At 36.2% G+C, this 18,654-nt stretch overlaps 2 protein-coding genes across 4 annotated transcripts in view; both read left to right on the top strand.

Moving 5' to 3' along the window:
* Window positions 1-18,654, top strand: part of LOC105217799 (lachesin) — a 329,292-nt gene that overhangs the window by 53,185 nt on the left and 257,453 nt on the right. For 2 of the 3 annotated variants that reach the window (XM_054225243.1, XM_054225236.1), the window contains exon 2: window positions 10,431-10,456. The exons of the other annotated variant lie outside the window; for it this stretch is intronic. The gene's annotated coding sequence lies outside the window, so the exon portion shown is untranslated. The remainder of the gene's footprint in view (window positions 1-10,430; window positions 10,457-18,654) is intronic. 3 annotated transcript variants of the gene reach the window in all.
* LOC105213186 (fatty acyl-CoA reductase wat) overlaps window positions 1-18,654 on the top strand; it is a 113,204-nt gene that overhangs the window by 52,681 nt on the left and 41,869 nt on the right. Inside the window, exon 2 of the mRNA XM_029040908.2 lies at window positions 10,431-10,456. Coding sequence (XP_028896741.1) covers window positions 10,431-10,456 — 26 coding nt within the window. The remainder of the gene's footprint in view (window positions 1-10,430; window positions 10,457-18,654) is intronic.

The following is an 18,654-nucleotide window of genomic DNA, read 5'->3' as shown; positions in this document are numbered from 1 at the left end:
AAGTCATAGTGTTGAAGAAGTCTCTCCTGAAGGTCACGTTTTTGACCTGTAGTCGAAATACCCAATTCCCTCAACTTCTCTTTCAGTCCAGTAACTGTTAAAGTCATTATTTCGTTTAGGTCCATTTTGTTTATAACAATATGTAATAATATATAATGTTAACAATATAAAATTCACTTATTAATAGTGTGTAGTATTTAGATTCATTCAAATGTTAGTTTCGATTCAAATTATTTTGATATAATTTTAACTTTAATTACATACAGCTTATTTCATTTGTACTCGTTTTTAATTTTAACATATTTATAACATTCATCATATTTAATTGTTTAATTAATCTTTCATATGTATTCTTTCTTATTTCTTTTTGTTTGCAATTTCTTTTTCTCTTTTACAATGCTGTACTTCTTCTTATAATTTTTACAAATACTACTACTTCTATTTCTTTTCTTAACAAACTTCTTTTCTTGACAAATTTCTTCTCTTCTTTGTAAATTCTTTACACTTTTACAATGCTTAACTTCCTCTTTTGTTCTATTCCGTAACTTTTTGTTTTCTTTTATTTCTTTTTATAATATCCACTTCTTATTTGTCTTTTACAAATACTACTATTTCTTTGCTTTACAAATTCATTTTGTTTCTTCGTCTTAATTTGAAAGTGTTTCTTATTTCTTATTTCTTCTTTCCTTCTTTAAGTATATTTCTCTTCTTTTTGTTTCTTCCTCTTAATTTGAAAATGTTTCTTGTTTCTTATTGCTTCTTTTCTTCTTTAAGTATATTTTCTCTTCTTCTTAATTTGAAAATGTTTCTTCTTTCGATCTTTAACTATATTTTCACTTCGTTTTGTTTCTTCTTCTTAATTTGAAAATGTTTCTTCTTTCGATCTTTAACTATAATTTCACTTCGTTTTGTTTCTTCTTCTTAATTTGAAAATGATTCTTGTTTCTTATTACTTCTTTCCTTCTTTAATTATATTTTCTCTTCGTTTTGTTTCTTTTTTTTAATTTGAAAATGTTTCTTCTTTCGATTTTTAATTTTTACTCTTCGTTTTGTTTCTTCTTCTTAATTAGAAAATTTTTTCTGATTTCTTCTTTAATTATACATATTTTCACTTCTTTAGGTTGCTTTTATAAAACATTTCTTTCTTCTTATTAATTTTAAAATTTTTCATATTTCTTCTTTAATTGAACATATTTTCACTTTTTTTGGTTGCTTTTATAAAATGTTTTCTTTCTTCTTATTAATTTTAAAATTTTTCTTATTTCTTCTTTTATTGTACATATTTTCACTTATTTAGGTTACTTTTTTAAAATACATATTTTACATTATATTATACAAACGTTTTCCTTTTAACTTCGGATCCTGGCTGAGCCCCCAATTTGTAGTCTTCTTACTGCTGCTCTGCTCCCCTTTATTCCTGGAAATTAGACTGCATTTTCCTCTTTGTTGCGTTTTTAAAACAAAACAATACTTTTAACAATAAAATAGGAATTTAACTTTATTCAGCAAATGATAAAAAGTGAAAAGTTGAAAAATACAATAAAAACAACTTATTTAAAATGAAACTGTCCACGCGAACGAAGTGGTAGGTATCACGTCACCGTCCAGAATGAATTCGTAGAACATACTCGAACGCAAGCGCAGCGTTCTGACGCTTCGTTCAGTTTCGTCTTTTTTTCGTTCGGTCAGTGTTGTAGGTCGTATTTTCGTTAAAGTATCTGTTCTCATATTTCTATATTTCGTTCGGCTTAGTGTTGTAGGTCGTATTTTCGTTAAAGTAAAGTTATTAGTTATTATTAATGTATCTGTTCTCAAAGTCTTATTTCTACATATATTGTTCACGTATTTGTATTTTTAATTGCACAAATTGTCACTCTCATTTGAACAATGCTGCCAAATACTTTTAAAATAATTGTCTAAAATGTAAAGTCAGGGCTGTTATCTGCGTATTCTAGGCAACTGAGACAAATAGCTTATCGTAATATGAAATCTAGTCTCAGTAGCCAAGGCAGCTACACTGGCGACTATTCGCCAGTAGCCTTACACAATTGGGGTGTAAGTTCCGGTCTCTGGATAGCACGCTAACTATTTCAAAACAAGTTCGATTATTTATTATGTAATTATTTTTAGACGGTTCTACTCAAGATACTTGTGTAGCCTTTGGAGAGATGACTCTGAAACACATATTACTGAAATAAACAATCAATTTGAGTTGAGCATCCTATAGTAGAATTCTAATATAAAACAAGTAAGGAAAGGTTAAGTTCGGGTGCAATTATCTCAATCTCGCAATTTATTGAAGAAATTTTATTAAGATAACATACAAATTTACAAGTTTACGGCATAAAGTTTAATAGCATAACGAAAATCGTAATTGTCACCAGCAAGGTACACTATATCCAAGACATATTAACCAATACATATGTATATGCGGAATAGAGCTCACTGTATTTTTGAAAAACCTATAATTAGGTATATGGGAGCTAGAACAGAAACACACTATTAGAAGAAAACAATTTCCTCTGAATAAAATTAAATTATCTGAGAGATTTACCCATATTAATATTTACCCTTAGGCGCTGAGTTCAACATGTTCGATATCTGGGGCCTTGAAAAGTTTAGTCCGTTTCCGACATTTTTTTCACAAATATACTATTTGTGTAAAGTTTTATTCCGCTATCATCATTGGTTCCGTATGTATATATTATAATGTGAAGGAATAAGATGGAGTTCAAAATTGAGTTATAAGGAAAGTAGCCGATTTCGCCCATTTTTTATCCGTGTTATCAGGGTGTCAAGAAAATATCATATACCGAATTTCAAATATGTCCCTTCCTAGTGCGATCCTTTATTCCAAATTTTAATTTTATCACTTCATTTATGGCTTAGTTATGACACTTTATGTGCTTTTGGTTTTCGCCATTTTGTGGGCGTGGCAATGGTCCGATTTCGTCCATTTTCGAAAGCAACAATCTCAGGGTCCCAAGGAGTATTTGTGCCAAGTTTCAAGATATCTTAATTTTTACTCAAGTTACAGCTTGCACAGCAGCTCCTGTACGAGTTATACGACGACATTGACATAGTTCAGCGAATAAAAAGACAGCGGCTACGCTGGCTAGGTCATGTTGTCCGAATGGACGAAAACACTCCAGCCCTGAAAGTGTTCGATGCAGTACCCGCCGGAGGAAGCCGAGGAAGGGGAAGGCCTCCACTCCGTTGGAGGGACCAGGTGGAGAGCGACCTGGTTACACTTGGGATCTCCAATTGGCGCCGAACTGCAAAGGAGAGAGACAGGTGGCGCACTATCGTCGATTCGGCTATAACCGGCTAAACGGTTGCAACGCCAATCACACACACACACAGCTTGCACAGACGGACAGACATCCGGATTTCAAATCTACTTGTCACCCTGATCACTTTGGTATATATAACCCTATATCCAACTCTTTTAGTTTTAGGTGTTACAAACAACCGTTATGTGAACAAAACTATAACACTCTCTTAGCGACTTTTGTTGCGAGAGTATAATTATTTCGTAAACTCGCATATGTTTTCGCAATCACATATTTCAAAAATTATAGCCTGCATTTCGGCGCCAATATATGTAACTGTAAATCGATTAAATGTGAAACGAATTTCAATAAACTACACATACAAACAATTGTCCGCACTGAGGTTGCGCAATTGAAAATCGTTACATAAAAATAGAAATACCGTTAAATGCATGTGGCGGTATATATGCATTTCTGCGTATGAGCTTTCGTATCTTTTCACCGCTTCAACCAGTGTTTGCGCGCGCGCTTTTTGTGAACCGTTAAAGCATGTGTTAAAATAAAATTGTGGTTGTTGCGGCAAACGGTGGCAGACAGCCAAAAGCACAAGCGCAATAAAACCAACAACAACACTAACAGAGTAAAGCAACGCAAAGTCAAGCAATGCAAAGCAATCAAATCAAAAAACAACAAATAAACAAATAAACAAACCAACAAAATGAACAAGCAGCAATCAAACTAAGCGTGCACTAATATAACACTCATACGCCGTGTAGGGCGGTGGGCACGAACTCGCTTTACGACGCACACATTCGCTTATGTGTGAGCGCACGTCACACCAACCTATTACAGTAAACACGCCACACTGATTGACTAGCTGACTGACGGACGGACGGACTGGCTGGCTGACTGTTTGACTGGCACGTATAAACAATTTGCCATCATAAATGTGAGACGGCTTGACGCAACGATTGATGGGCGGATATGCTTGAGTGTGAAGTGTGCGTGTGCGTGTGTGTGTTGTGGGTCGGTCGGGTCATGCGGGTCGTCAAGAAGGCGAATTAAGCGTCTGTGCCGGATACTAAAGCCATCGATAAGGCGTGATATACGTACGTATGTACATATATACGAATATAGGAGTGAGTGTGCACAAAAGTGAGTTTATGTGTGCGTGTGTGCGTATGCGTTATGTTGTATATGTTGTTGCTGTGGTGTATTGAGGTGACGCAAATTACTCGCATGCAGAGAGATATGCGTCAAGCATTTAGATATCAACACTATAGGCGTTGACTAACATTATTATTACATGCTTGTTTTACATGCACGCCCGCACACATACATACATATATGCATATTCATGCATACATGCTTCTATATATGGTTTGTGTGAGCAGTCCAAGTAAGAAATTTTGAGTTAACGGTAATGTAATTTACTACATAATAAAATATGTGCCTAAGGTGCCAAAATCTGTATTTCAGATTTTGTATTAAGCAAAAGCTCGAAATTCAAACGACTCACCCTGTATGAAAAAATTGCAGTTATATTTAAATATTATGTAAACTGTAAATTATGTAGTACTATAAGAAATTTGTAAATTGTCTAGGTGTAACTCACATATTTTTTTATTTTAACTTCATAATGAAACACCCTGTATAGATTTGTGAATTATTATAAATATTTAAACAACTGCAAAACTGGTTTTTCTCCTTAGTAAGATTTTTAAAAAACTTAAATTCTTATTTTTTGAATCAATTTTAGGTTAAACCCTGCACTCTGAAAGACACACCATATAAAAATTTAAATTTTTAGTGAAAAGTGCTTTACATTTATTATAGTCTAACATACTTTAACCTAACACTTGTCTTTATTTATTTTATCTAAAACTAGTGTTCCAAATGACCACCCTTTATCTATTTTCGAATTATTTTTTTCTTATTACTTAAAAACTGATTTTGACTTTAGCAAGTTTCATAAGCGCCAAACTTTCTTTTTTTAAAATTGTTTGTTAAGCAATCTTTCACGCTCCAAACGAAACACCCGTTAAAAATATTTAATATATACTTATAAGCCATAAGTTAAGACTTATAAGCCATATATAAATAATCTCAAAACTATTAATTGTTTGGCCCTTCAAATAATATTTGCCACATTTACGGTTGGGTATGCGCCTGCTTACAAACCTATAATTGAATACTTACATACCTATGTGTATAGACAGTCACACTCACGCACTCATATATGTATATTCAGATATTTAGGTGTATCATTGCACACAAATTAGCTATATTTCTTAGTATGCATGTGATTATATTAGCTGGTAACGCTGATAAGTTTATTTGTTTGTTTATGACAGCCGATCAAGTAGCACCGGTGTCTACGCCTAGAAGCATGCCAGCGATAATGCGTTAATGTGTGTTAGTGCAAATTCATGTGTGTTGCTTGTTTATTTGTGTGACACATGCGTTTGTATTTGTTAAATTGGTTATTGTTGTATGAGTATATTGTATATATGTAATGGCCTGCAACTGCCTTTAAGCGTATTTGTATTAGCTTAAAATAGCATGCTTATTTATTGTTGTTGTTGTTGTCGTTGAGTTGATTTTATTATTTAGAATTTGTAAAGGCCCGCAGCCAAGCAAATAGCTTATCAACACTTACAATAAACACACCTGCATACAAACACCCACCTTTGTGTTGCATTGTCGCTTGTAAAAGCTTTTAAATGTGCGCGCATGTGTGTTTGTGTCGCTTGGAAATGCGTAAATCAATATTATATACATACATATGTATATCAGCAGCGAAGTGACCATAAGTGACCAACAACTGTCCGCATATCAAATATACCAAAACCATTGATTGGCCAGCGCTGTGCCCAGCAGGCTCTTCATAATTAGCCCAGTAACAGCAGTGTTGATGTGCGGTATACGGATTTGTGAATCATTGGTCGTATGGAAATCGTTGGATATAACCGGTTGATAAACGACAGTCACATCTCTTGCATCAATGCAGCAAGTCATGCTGAAGGTTCTCTTAGACAAATCTCTAGTTCTTGAGCTATTCCATTTAAGTTTTTCATGGTAATACGGACGGAAATTAGCTTAGAAGACTGTGTGCCTGAGCCGTTTACGCCAAAGCGAACCGTTCCATTTACCAATTACTCCTCGCAGATTTTACAAATTATTTCTGGCCTAAAGATACATTTTTGAAGTTCTGAACACTGTTTTTGGTGTTGTTGCAGCAGTAAAAACAATCCCCATTTTAAATGAATGTTGTCATGGTAACAGTTCTCGACCGTACGAATTTCAAAATAGAGTTTTTTTATTGTTCTTGCATAAAATCTTAACCATTCCAAAAGTTATTGCTATGGAGAGTAATTATCATTTAATTATTTTAGTAAATTGTTTTTTTTAGGGAAATAGTTTTCCTGTACGACCAGAACGAGTTAACAGAAACACCGGTCTTTTGTCACTCCAGCCAATTGTCACAGATGATTGAAGCTATGACATTCAAGAAGTTTCATCCTTAGTATAGATAGGGCTGATCAAATATGGCGAGATATTTCTTCTAAACATTTTTTACACTCGCAACAAAGTTGCAAAGAGAGTTTGTTCATATAATGGTTTTGTTCATATAATGGTTATTTGTGTCACTTAGAACTAAAATAGTTAGATATGGGGTTATACTATATATATATATTATCAGGGTGACGAGTAGATTTTAAATCCGGATATCTGTCCGTCCGTTTGTCTGTCCGTTCGTCCGTGCTGTAACTTGAGTATAAATTTAGCTATTTTGATGAAACTTAATGAAATTCAGTTCATAATATTTACCTGACATCCCAATGATATTTTATAAAAATATATCAGATATTTTGAAGAAATTCAGAAGGAATATTTTTCTTGTATCAATATGTCTCTGTGCCAAAAATGAGTGAAATCGGGCCATAACTTCCCCTAGCTATTATATTAGGGTTTTTAAACTTTTAGTGCACTTTATACCACAAATATGGCGAATATATAGGTAAGGTCAATAGGTTGTGTATTATATTAATGAAATTAAATAAATAAATTGCGAAAGTATAAAATCTTCGGTTACATCCGAACACCTTCCTTACTTAAATATATTTCGGAATGTAAAAATCAATCCTGTCACTCTTTCTTACATAGTATGTCTCTCAATAGCATAAAAATCAGCACCAAATATTGGCGCTCTAAGTAAATAGATCACTTTAAAATTTAGTAACTATATTTTTGGACTTTGGACTTTGGACGGTATTATACGTTATATGATAGAAAATGTTGAGTACTGATGTCTGCAATGTTCAAATCCAACCACTTGTGTTCTAATGAAAATGTCTTCATAAAATTTTATAATTTTTTCCCACATTTATTTTATTATTATTATTAAATGTATTTTATGCTTCTTTTGACTATAATGAACTCTGTATCCTTATGACTATACAAACAACCGTTAGCGGCAATATGCCTAAAACAATAACACTTTTATGAAGTCAATTGAATAACCATTTATCTTACGCATATAAAATAAATCAAAATTCATATAAAAACCTCTACTTATGTTTACTGGGCTCAGCAGCACACAGGCACACACACATACAAACGATTTTTGATGTATTCCACATCGGTTGACGCATTGACGACTATTCGGGCAAATTGTGCATAGTTATGTAGTGTGGTTGCTGTTGTTGCTGCTGCTCTTGTTATGGCTTTTATTGCTACTTAGTTTTGTTGTAGTCGAAGTAGTAGTTGTGGTTGTTGTTGTTGTTGCAGCTGTCGCTTGATTGCATGACAGTAAAAATAAAATTATAATAGCTTTAGTTGTAATACAATATTAGTGACGCCGACGCAGCGCCACAGTAGACCCGATAGACCCGATACGGTGGGTTGAACGGCGGTGAAGTGGCAATTGACATTCGTGGCATAGCGTTAAATGACACTATTTTTATGCTGTGTGCACGTCGGCGTGGTTATTATTTTGTTGCTCTGCTTTAGGCAGTTTAACGCCGTTGTTGCTCATAACATCACAACCAACCATGACAACAACAACAACGACGAACTCGTATGGCAAAGGCAATCGCAATGTCAATTGTAAGAGCAATTGCGATAACGGTAATGCATGAATGGTAGGCGATCAACTGGAATGAATCAGAAAGTATGGTGCATAATATATATATGTGTGGCTGTGTGTATGTGTGATATAGTAGTGGTAAATACATACATATATAGCTAACATACATATATAGTGCAAGTGAGGTTAATAATAAATGCGGCGAAAATCGTTTAGTTGGACATAACACACGTACAATGAGTGGCTGAGCACTTGCCTTAGGGAACATATATGGATTTGTATGTGGGTATGTATGCCTGTTTGTATGTGTATATGTGTGTGTAGATATGTATGTATATATACCTATCAATAACATTGCGTAAAATTATGCGAATCTGCGCACCCTCATTTCGATGACAAATAAACTATTTGCCAATATTTTTTCGGATTGGGGTTTTTCCCAACCCTAAAAGTATGCTATGAATAAAGTCCTTCAGGTTAAGCGATGATAAAAATACTTTGTTTTTGATACTTTGATTTCTTCTTGAATACTTTTAGCCTTTTTTTATTATTTTGATGTTAAGGTTCATGAGGAGGATAAATGTCTGCACTTAGCTCGTGCTTGGAAATTCGTCTCAGACTTCTATTCCGGTAATTTCTTGTCGGTGACTAAACTTTAGTAGTTCAAATAAAGGACCTGTGGCGTATTACAGAAGTTCACTACAAGCAATTACTGACTACTTAGTGAACTTTTCCTTTTATTCTGGCAGCTGGTAATTTCAACCCCTGTGTTCAGCACTAATGATCTCTCATAAAGCTTTTTCTAATTTAGTCAGTTTTCAAACTTGTCGTTAAAACCCTTGAGGCCTTTTATATACTAGTATATACAGACAAAATAGGCACCTTTCTAAAGTAGCCGATTTTTTGATATTTCTCTTCAGTAAGGTTTTCCATTTCATCATTGGCAGATATACGATCCAACAACGATTCGAAATTGTTAAAATTTACTACCGAAATTCGGAGTCAGTGGCTTCAACTTTAAGAACACCGTACTTCTTCGGTGATGATCAAGACCTGAACGTTTCTCTCAATGGGAATCGCTACCGCTCAATGGTAACATAATATTTTTGGCCCGAAAAACCACAATCGATTTATTGAAAATCAAGTTTGGTGAACGTGTTATCTCAACCACGTGCCCGTGGTAAAAGAAATCGAGTTCCATACATAATCAGACAGAGTTTTATTCAATAGATTTCTTACAAGTCCATACTTACTGAGAATATTATATAACAGAAGATTTATAATAAACTCTGCTGAGAGAAGAAAGCAATCAGATCTGTGCTTCTTTAAAGCAATTTGTATATCTTTTTCAAAATGGTCAACTTTATTACAATTATTATCTGTTTCTGAAAGCGAAATTATAGTTAATGCTAAGATCTTGAGATAAGAAAGGGGAAGCGTAAAAAGTCATTGAATTAAATAATAATAATAATAATAATGAATTATAATACAAAAAGCACAAAGCCTTCTTTACTTATTATATAATGAATTTTTTTTAGTTTCCATCCATTTATGGTAAACCTTGAATTAAACCGAAAATAACTTTAATAACCACTCTCAGCAAGTATTTATTTAACGTTTAATTGTCAATTGTAATAAATGTCGGCATATGTCTTCTACAACAATGTGTTCTACATATCGACATTCTTCACTTCTTCTGCGTGTCTCTTTGTGCACTTCAATTATTCAACCTTGTCATTTACCTTGCGGAGCAGTGTAAATAATATCAGTTCGCTTAACCGAAATCGGTGCGAACGAATGCTTTGAGTCTGTGGAAATTATATCCAATGTGAGGTTAAGGCTTTGAACGCTTTTGCAAAGCTCTTTCGTTCGATATCAATGTCAGGCCATAGAAGCAATTTCTGAAATGAAATTGTTCGAAGCCAGTTTGACAAGACAAGACAAGCGGCGAACGAAGACAATACTTGTGGAGGCGCTTCAAATGCAATTCTGTTAAAATAATATTTCATTATTTTTGTATGATATTTTGAGTTTTTATTGACAATATTTTTTTCTCTTTTTTCTTACAGTGTCGAAACGAGCCATTAAAATATATGTAAGTACTTAAGATAACTAAGTATCTAGCATTGAACTAACAATATATAACATAATACATTCAGATAAACGGCTAATTACGTACCCATGTTGATATTAGGGCTGCCCTTATGTAAATGAAATTCTCGATAAATCGGATAACGGTTTGAAAACCACAAACTTAACCATTACTTGCTCCAATCAGAGTTATATGTATGTGATTGGCGTTCAACCGTTTAGCCGGTTATAGCCGAATCGATGAGAGCGCGCCACTCCTCTCTTTCCTTCGCAGTTCGGCGCCAGTTGGAGATCCCAAGTGTAACCAGGTCGCTCTCCACCTGGTCCCTCCAACGGAGTGGAGGCCTTCCCCTTCCTCGGCTTCCTCCGGCGGGTACTGCATCGAACACTTTCAGGGCTGGAGTGTTTTCGTCCATTCGGACAACATGACCTAGCCAGCGTAGCCGCTGTCTTTTTATTCGCTGAACTATGTCAATGTCGTCGTATAACTCGTACAGCTATCGTTCAATCGTCTGCGGTATTCACCGTTGCCAATGTTCTGAGGACCATAAATCTTGCGCAAAATTTTCCTCTCGAAAACTCCTAGTGTCGTGTCATCGTCCAAGCTTCTGCATCATAAAGCAGGACGGGAATGATAATCGACTTGTAGAGTTTGATTTTGGTTCGTGGAGAGAGGACTTTACTGTTCAATTGCCTACTTAGTCCAAAGTAGCACCTGTTGGCAAGCGTGATTCTGCGCAGGATTTCGAGGCTGACAATGTTGGTGTTGTTGATACTGGTTCCCAAGTATACGAAATTATCTACGACTTCGAAGTTATGACTCTCAACAGTAACGTGTGAGACAAGACGCGAATGCGCCGACTGTTTGCTTGATGACAGGAGATATTTCGTCTTGTCCTCATTCAACTCCAGACCCATTCGCTTCGCCTCCTTATCCAAGCGTGAAAAAGCAGAAAAAACGGCGCGGTTGTTGCTTCCGATGATATCAATATCATCGGCGTACGCCAGGAGCTGTACACTCTTGTTGAAGATTTTACCTTCTCTATTTAGCTCTGCATCTCGTATTATTTTTTCCAACATCAAGTTAAAGAAGTCGCACGATAGTGTCAATGTCGTCGTATAACTCGTACAGCTATCGTTCAATCGTCTGCGGTATTCACCGTTGCCAATGTTCTGAGGACCATAAATCTTGCGCAAAATTTTCCTCTCGAAAACTCCTAGTGTCGTGTCATCGTCCAAGCTTCTGCATCATAAAGCAGGACGGGAATGATAATCGACTTGTAGAGTTTGATTTTGGTTCGTGGAGAGAGGACTTTACTGTTCAATTGCCTACTTAGTCCAAAGTAGCACCTGTTGGCAAGAGTGATTCTGCGCAGGATTTCGAGGCTGACAATGTTGGTGTTGTTGATACTGGTTCCCAAGTATACGAAATTATCTACGACTTCGAAGTTATGACTCTCAACAGTAACGTGTGAGACAAGACGCGAATGCGCCGACTGTTTGCTTGATGACAGGAGATATTTCGTCTTGTCCTCATTCAACTCCAGACCCATTCGCTTCGCCTCCTTATCCAAGCGTGAAAAAGCAGAAAAAACGGCGCGGTTGTTGCTTCCGATGATATCAATATCATCGGCGTACGCCAGGAGCTGTACACTCTTGTTGAAGATTTTACCTTCTCTATTTAGCTCTGCATCTCGTATTATTTTTTCCAACATCAAGTTAAAGAAGTCGCACGATAGTGAGTCACCTTGTCTGAAACCTCGTTTGGTATCGAACGGCTCGGAGAGGTCCTTCCCAATTATGACGGAGCTTTTGGTGTTGCTCAACGTCAACTTACACAGCCGTATTAGTTTTGCGGGGATACCAAATTCAGACATCGCGGCATAAAGGCCCGCTTCCCTCTTCAGCTCTCGGTATCTATCCCATCCCGCACGTGTTGTGGTCGTTTGCAACGTTGCGAGCTTTTTTTTTGTCGTTGCCAAAATCCAATTGTTTCGGTTGTTACAAAAAAAAAACTTTAAATTTCAAATTTAAAACGTCGGAAGCAAAGTTGCAAAAAAAAAATATATATATATCAAATAATATAATATTTATAAATAAATCTGATCAAAGGTTACCATCTCAACCCAAGCCCCTGCCAGATATTAAGTCTGGGCTTTACCAATTTATCATGATTTTTGAGCCATCTACAAAGGCGTAGTTTTTGAAATCCGGAAATATGCAGGAACGAATGGGATGATAGCAATTATAAACCAGGGTCTTCATGGCACTAATAAAATATTTTAAACTGTAATTTTAGACTTTGTCAAATTTGAATATTAAGAATGTTCGGCAATAGGGCTAGTTTCCGAAGTTAGGACAAAGAAATTTAAATTTTTTCGTATGTTAAATGTATCGGAAGTGTCTTTGTCCTATTTTAAGCTCGAATTACCTTAAATGGCCTTGACATTGATTGCCAATCAGAGGCTATTATTGTATGCTTCAAAGAGCTTATCGTGTAACCATTGTACTCGGTCTTTATCAACGCAATAACAGACAACAGATTGCATTGTTTGCGGGTTTACATTTGATAACAATATTTAATAATATTTATATTATTTTTGCGTAGTCTTCAATTCTACAACTTCAATAGCATCAGCATTGAAATGGCATTTTTCATTTAACGAAAAATGTTTTCTGCATTTCACGGTTGCTTACTGGCCATGGCGGTGGCGTTCAGAGTTCACGAACGAGCATTTGGAGTTTGGCAGCACAAGCCAGCGATTGAATACATACATATATACATACTCATATTAACACCTGCTCATCAATGTGCTGCACTTCACACTATCATATACACATATGTATGGCTGCGTATGAGTTTATGTTGGCCATATTTATTATACTCAACGGAGCGTCGGCTTGTGCGTAAGGGTCATGTAAGCCACTGTTTGCCATGTTAATGACGTGTGAACAATCAAGTGTAATTAGCCGTACTTTATGTAATTATTTCTACAATATTTGTTATTGCGCAGCTATTGTGTGCGCTTTTATATATATTCACACTCACGCACACACAAACACTCGATATACAAATGTATATTTGCAATTGTGTCGAGTGTTGCAGTTTTTTGCCTGTTTACTTTTGTTGGCGGTGGTGTCAGCGCTGTGCAGATCGTTTTTACGTGCTTGCCACAGCTCTGCGGCCGGTTGTATGACAAAGTGACGCATAAAGCAAAAAAAAAGAAAACACCACAGACTATTGATACGATTTCGTAGCGAACTAATTAAAATTGAGCTTAAAATCATTTAACAATACCCTATGTGATACATATATGATATATCGCGAAGGCCGACTGTGTGAAGTGGAACGCCGTTTTTGTGGCTTGTCAGGTTGAGGATCCAAAAACACAAAGGCATTGTGACAGCTGTCTTACTCTACCTCGTTAATTTGTCTCTAAGTATTTGCTAAAAAATTCTTTAAAGAAAGAAAAGTCCCGGAACTTATAGTCCAAGATAAGTCGTTAGTCTGACATTTTAACTGAAAGATGATGATCCCACATTGGAACTTTCGTGATTTAAGTTATGATATTACACCATTCTTAAACACAGTTGGGAATATTCTGATTACTTTGGATATCCAGATAAACCCAAGTCTTCAAATCATTTTAATTTGAAACACGTCAGTGGTTTGTACTAAGTATACATTCCTTTTGTAATCCATAATAGGATTTACTTCATTTTCAATACTCATTCATACAATTAGTAAATGGTTTGAAAAACATTGCTATCTTTTTATACTCTCACAAAAAAGTTGCTGGACCATAGCGGTTGTTTGTAACACATAAAACTAAAATAGTTAGCTATAGAGCTATATATACCAAAGTGATCAAGATGACGCGACGAGCTAAAATCAGGATGTCTGTCTGTCCGTCCGTCCGTGTAATGGAAAACTTGAGTAAAAATGCAGATATATTGACGAAACTTGATACACATGTTCCTTGGGACTGTGGGAGAGTTGTTATTGAAAATGGGCGAAATCGCCATTGCCACGCCCGCAAAATGGCGAAAATCTAAAACTCATAAAGTGTCGTAACTAACCCATAAATAAAGTTATACAAGTAAATTTAATACAAAGGATCGCACTAGGACGGGGCACATTTGAATGTAATTTTTTTCGGAAAGTGGGTGTGGCCCCGCCCAAAGTAGTTTTTTGTATATATCTCGCAAACCTCTAAAGATATAGAAACCAAACTTTCTGCAGCCAATTCCTTTACCTTACCTTTACCTTACGCACCCCATTACACACTAAAAAATAGGTGAAATCTCCCACCTTCCATACAAAGGTTATGTTGAATATTACTAAAAGTGCTTTAATTCACTAACGAAAAACATCAGAAACACTAAATTTTACAGATTATCAAAATGGAAAATGGGTTTGTCGTCACCCACTTATGGGTCAGAAAACATATCTCAGGAACTACTAATAGGAATATTTACTTGAAACCCTGACGACTCGGATTGGATGCTTGAAAAATTGGTTCACAACCACGACTACTTCCCATCTAACTCAATTTTGAGGAATTAAACTGAATACAAGTACTATATTTGAGGTGTGCATCACTTGTGGAAAATTTGTCGAAACTGAAAAACTCAATGCCTAAGGGTTATTTTTCACCAAAAGTTTCGGTACATCTCTCAATTATTTTAATTTAATTCAGAGGTGGATATTTTTCTTCTAATAGTGTGCCTCTGTACCTATGGTTAAAATCGGATCACAACTTCCCTATACCTATAATTAGGTTTTTCAAAAAAAAAAAAACTTTATAAACTTCTTTATACCTTATTAAGCGTTTAATATTTGAGATATCTTAGCAAAATTAAGTGCGCATATAGTCTTGGATATAGCATACCTTGGTGGTAAAAATGAGTGAAATCGGTTCATGAATTACCTCAGCCCTCATATACTATGTATACATGAATATATGATTTTCGTTATTCTATTGGACTTTATGTGTAAAATTCTGCGCTATCTTAATAAAACTATACCAAGAAATTGCGAGAGTCTAAAATGTTCGGTTGAACCCGAGCTTAGCCTTTCCTTACTTGTTTATTATTTATACGGATACTTATGCAAAATAATAATATTTTGATCTGTTTCGGCCCACTGTGCACAGTCTCATCATGTTTGTTGCTGAAGACGACGAAAGTCAATGCTCAATAAGCTGTTTGCCAAACTAATTGCGCATGCGCACACGTACGCATTGAAAGCGTGATCAACTGATATGCCATTGTTGTTGTTGTATCAGCGTTAACCGTCCAGCATGACCAAACCGGTTAACTTTATAGGCTTCAAAATAATTTTCGTTAATTTATTTTGTTGTTTTATTTTATAGTTTTTCGCGCTTTTGCGGCAGCTGCTGCTTCACTGCAAGTCGGCGGGTGTTTACCGTAGGCGTGGCGTAGCAACATGTTGCCGCAACCAAAGTGGTAAATGTGCGCTAATTATTTAATGAGTTGTAAGTGCGGCAATGTACCGTTGCTCAAACGAGTGGCATCAAAATAGCAATAACAACTAGTATTAAAGTTTTGCTGCGACAATTGTTATGAAAAAGGAAAGAAATAAAATAAATATTTATTAAATAGAACACACATGCATACACACACCAAGTACCGTTAAAGTCAACAATTGAAATAAAAAATATGTATATAATAAAGCAGGCGTTGAGGAAGCCATTTAGTGGCGCAACAACAATGCTCATGTGCATGAATTGCATTGCTATTAGCCGCTTTTTGTGTTGCAGCGTTCAGCAAATGTATGTGTGTGTGTGAGAGAGTGTGTGCGTTTACAAGTGATGGCGACGTCGGCATTTATACGCTGTCGGCGCTGTGTAAAGTGGCTGCCACGCCACAATGAATACAATGCACACAATGCGGTAACAAATAGTAAAAACAACAACAACAGCAACAATTATAACAACAATAAATACTTGGCGTTTGTGAAAGCGCGAGTATTTTGTATTTTATATGAAAAGCGAAATGCCCACGGCAATAGCAAACAACAACAAAAACTCAAACAACAAAAAGTGAGAAGAAAAAAACGAAATTTGCCAACAACAACAACAACCATCAACAGCATCAAAAATCGCACCAAATGGGCGAGTCGCGTGCAATGGCCGCGCCGTCCCCAACAACAATTGTAGATATGCATAAAATGCGCCAAAAAATGCAATAACAACAACAACTAGAACAACAATTGAGCGCAATGCGGCAAACCAGGGGCGAAGGTACGTACAGGGGTCGGACTATGGACTGTTTCCACAGAACTGGCGTGCAAATGTGCAGATTCAAAGGACAACGAGTGCGGCAGTATATATGTATTTGTATGACGTGTGTGTGGCGCGATTGCGGCTCGCCGCCGGCTATGTAACTTGGTCGGACGCAATTCGTCGGCTGAATTGGTCGGGTGCAAATGTTATTTTGTAGCGCTTGACGCCGGCAAGCTGTGATGGTGCCAGCTTGTTTTTGTTGTTGTTGCTGTTGTCCTTTGTCCTTATTTTTTTGTTAGCTGGCATTTATTTTCCATGCTGTTGCGGCATGTTGCAGTTATTTTATTACCTCTAAAGCGATCATGTGCGTTTTACGGCGAATCCAGCAAATGCAATTAAACTTGAAATAATTTGAGTGAATTTTTTCAAGGTCAATCGCGATTTCGAATTTTATTTCAAAATACCGTTATTTTATTTTTATATAAATTTTGAACACTTTTAGCCTGATTTATACAATACATACAACCCGACTACGGCATATCGCTAGTAGTAATTGTACCGAATTTCGGCACTGTTTTCGATTGTTTTCGAAAATTCTTTTATTCTACTCTGTTTTGTATTTATTTAGTGTCTAGTACCAACAATAATGCCGAAAAAATTAAACACATGATGAGTGAGTAAGAAATGTATCGATATTCGGTATCAAAAAAGTTGTATTAATTTTTAGTAATTTATTCGATCTATTTTATAACACAGAAGGCCACTCTGATTGCATATGAATAAAGTCATTCGTACCGAAATTCGGTACTTTCACTGAAACTCTTTTAATCAACAGCATTTTATATTTACATATGTATGTATATTGTTTCTAATAACAAAAAGTTCAGTTCAATATGCAACGAAGAGAAAAATTACCGAAATGCGGTACAAATTTGTTGTATTAGGTTATACCGGTAGGCCAATAAGCCACACATAGACCTGTTTTGGTCCTTTGCGATACTGGATGGAGTGCCGCTACGTTGTCCACGAGGCGTGGTTATCCTTTAGGATGTCTGCACCTGACGCGTATTAAAAGGTTAAGTGGCTTCACTATCGATACCCCTTCCAGATTTTCATATTGAGAGGCCCCCAAGTTGCCTTGACAATGCCGGACAAGTCCTTCTTTCGTTCTAGTGACATTAGGAGTTTTGTGTACTTCTGGTCTACCGCTTTACACATGGCTTTAGCGGTTTACACCCCGGTATTTTTTTCAACGTGTTAAGATTTTCCTTGTCCTTGCCCCTGTCCAGATCATAGTATAGACAGTGCATGAGTTTGCCAATGTCGGTCACATTTCCAGATGATAGCTGGCACCCAGTAGGAGATGTGTACACTTGTTCCTGGCAACATCCTCTACTGCCACCCTGGTATCCAACACACTTTTGGCCGAAATGTGAAACGAGATTGTTGCCTTGATTACTGCTTGACTGTCTGCGTAAATATAGACTTTGGAGTAGACGGCTGCTGCATTGAGGGCTGACTCCGCGGCTTTTCCAATAGCGAACACCTCCACTTGAAATATACTGCAGTGGTTCGGAAATTTGAAAGGCTGCCTTACACCTAACTCCGGACAGCATATTCCCGCACTTACCCCGTCCTCCATTTTCGAACCATCCGTATAGATATCTAAGGTGTTGCGTGAGGCTGTCAATCCTTTGCGTCAGCCACCTTTTTCTAGGTTCACTCGGAATATTCTTTTCCAGTTCAGCAATGGGGTCAATTAGTCGGTACTTGACAGACTACACTTACTCACCGAGCTACGCCCAAATGCTATATATGTTAATTTGTTTGTTTTATTTTCAATATTTTTTTTTTATCTTTGCTCGAAATATAGAAACGATGCTTTTGCGATCAACGCTGATGTTATGTACTTCGAAATTTGTAATACAAACCGTACCGAAATTCGGTACAAAAA

The sequence above is a fragment of the Zeugodacus cucurbitae genome, chromosome 2 (genome assembly GCF_028554725.1).
Source record: "Zeugodacus cucurbitae isolate PBARC_wt_2022May chromosome 2, idZeuCucr1.2, whole genome shotgun sequence".
NCBI classification, from domain to species: Eukaryota; Metazoa; Arthropoda; class Insecta; order Diptera; family Tephritidae; genus Zeugodacus; species Zeugodacus cucurbitae.
Note: the sequence above shows the minus strand (reverse complement) of the source record. Positions and strands in the feature narration are given on the sequence as shown.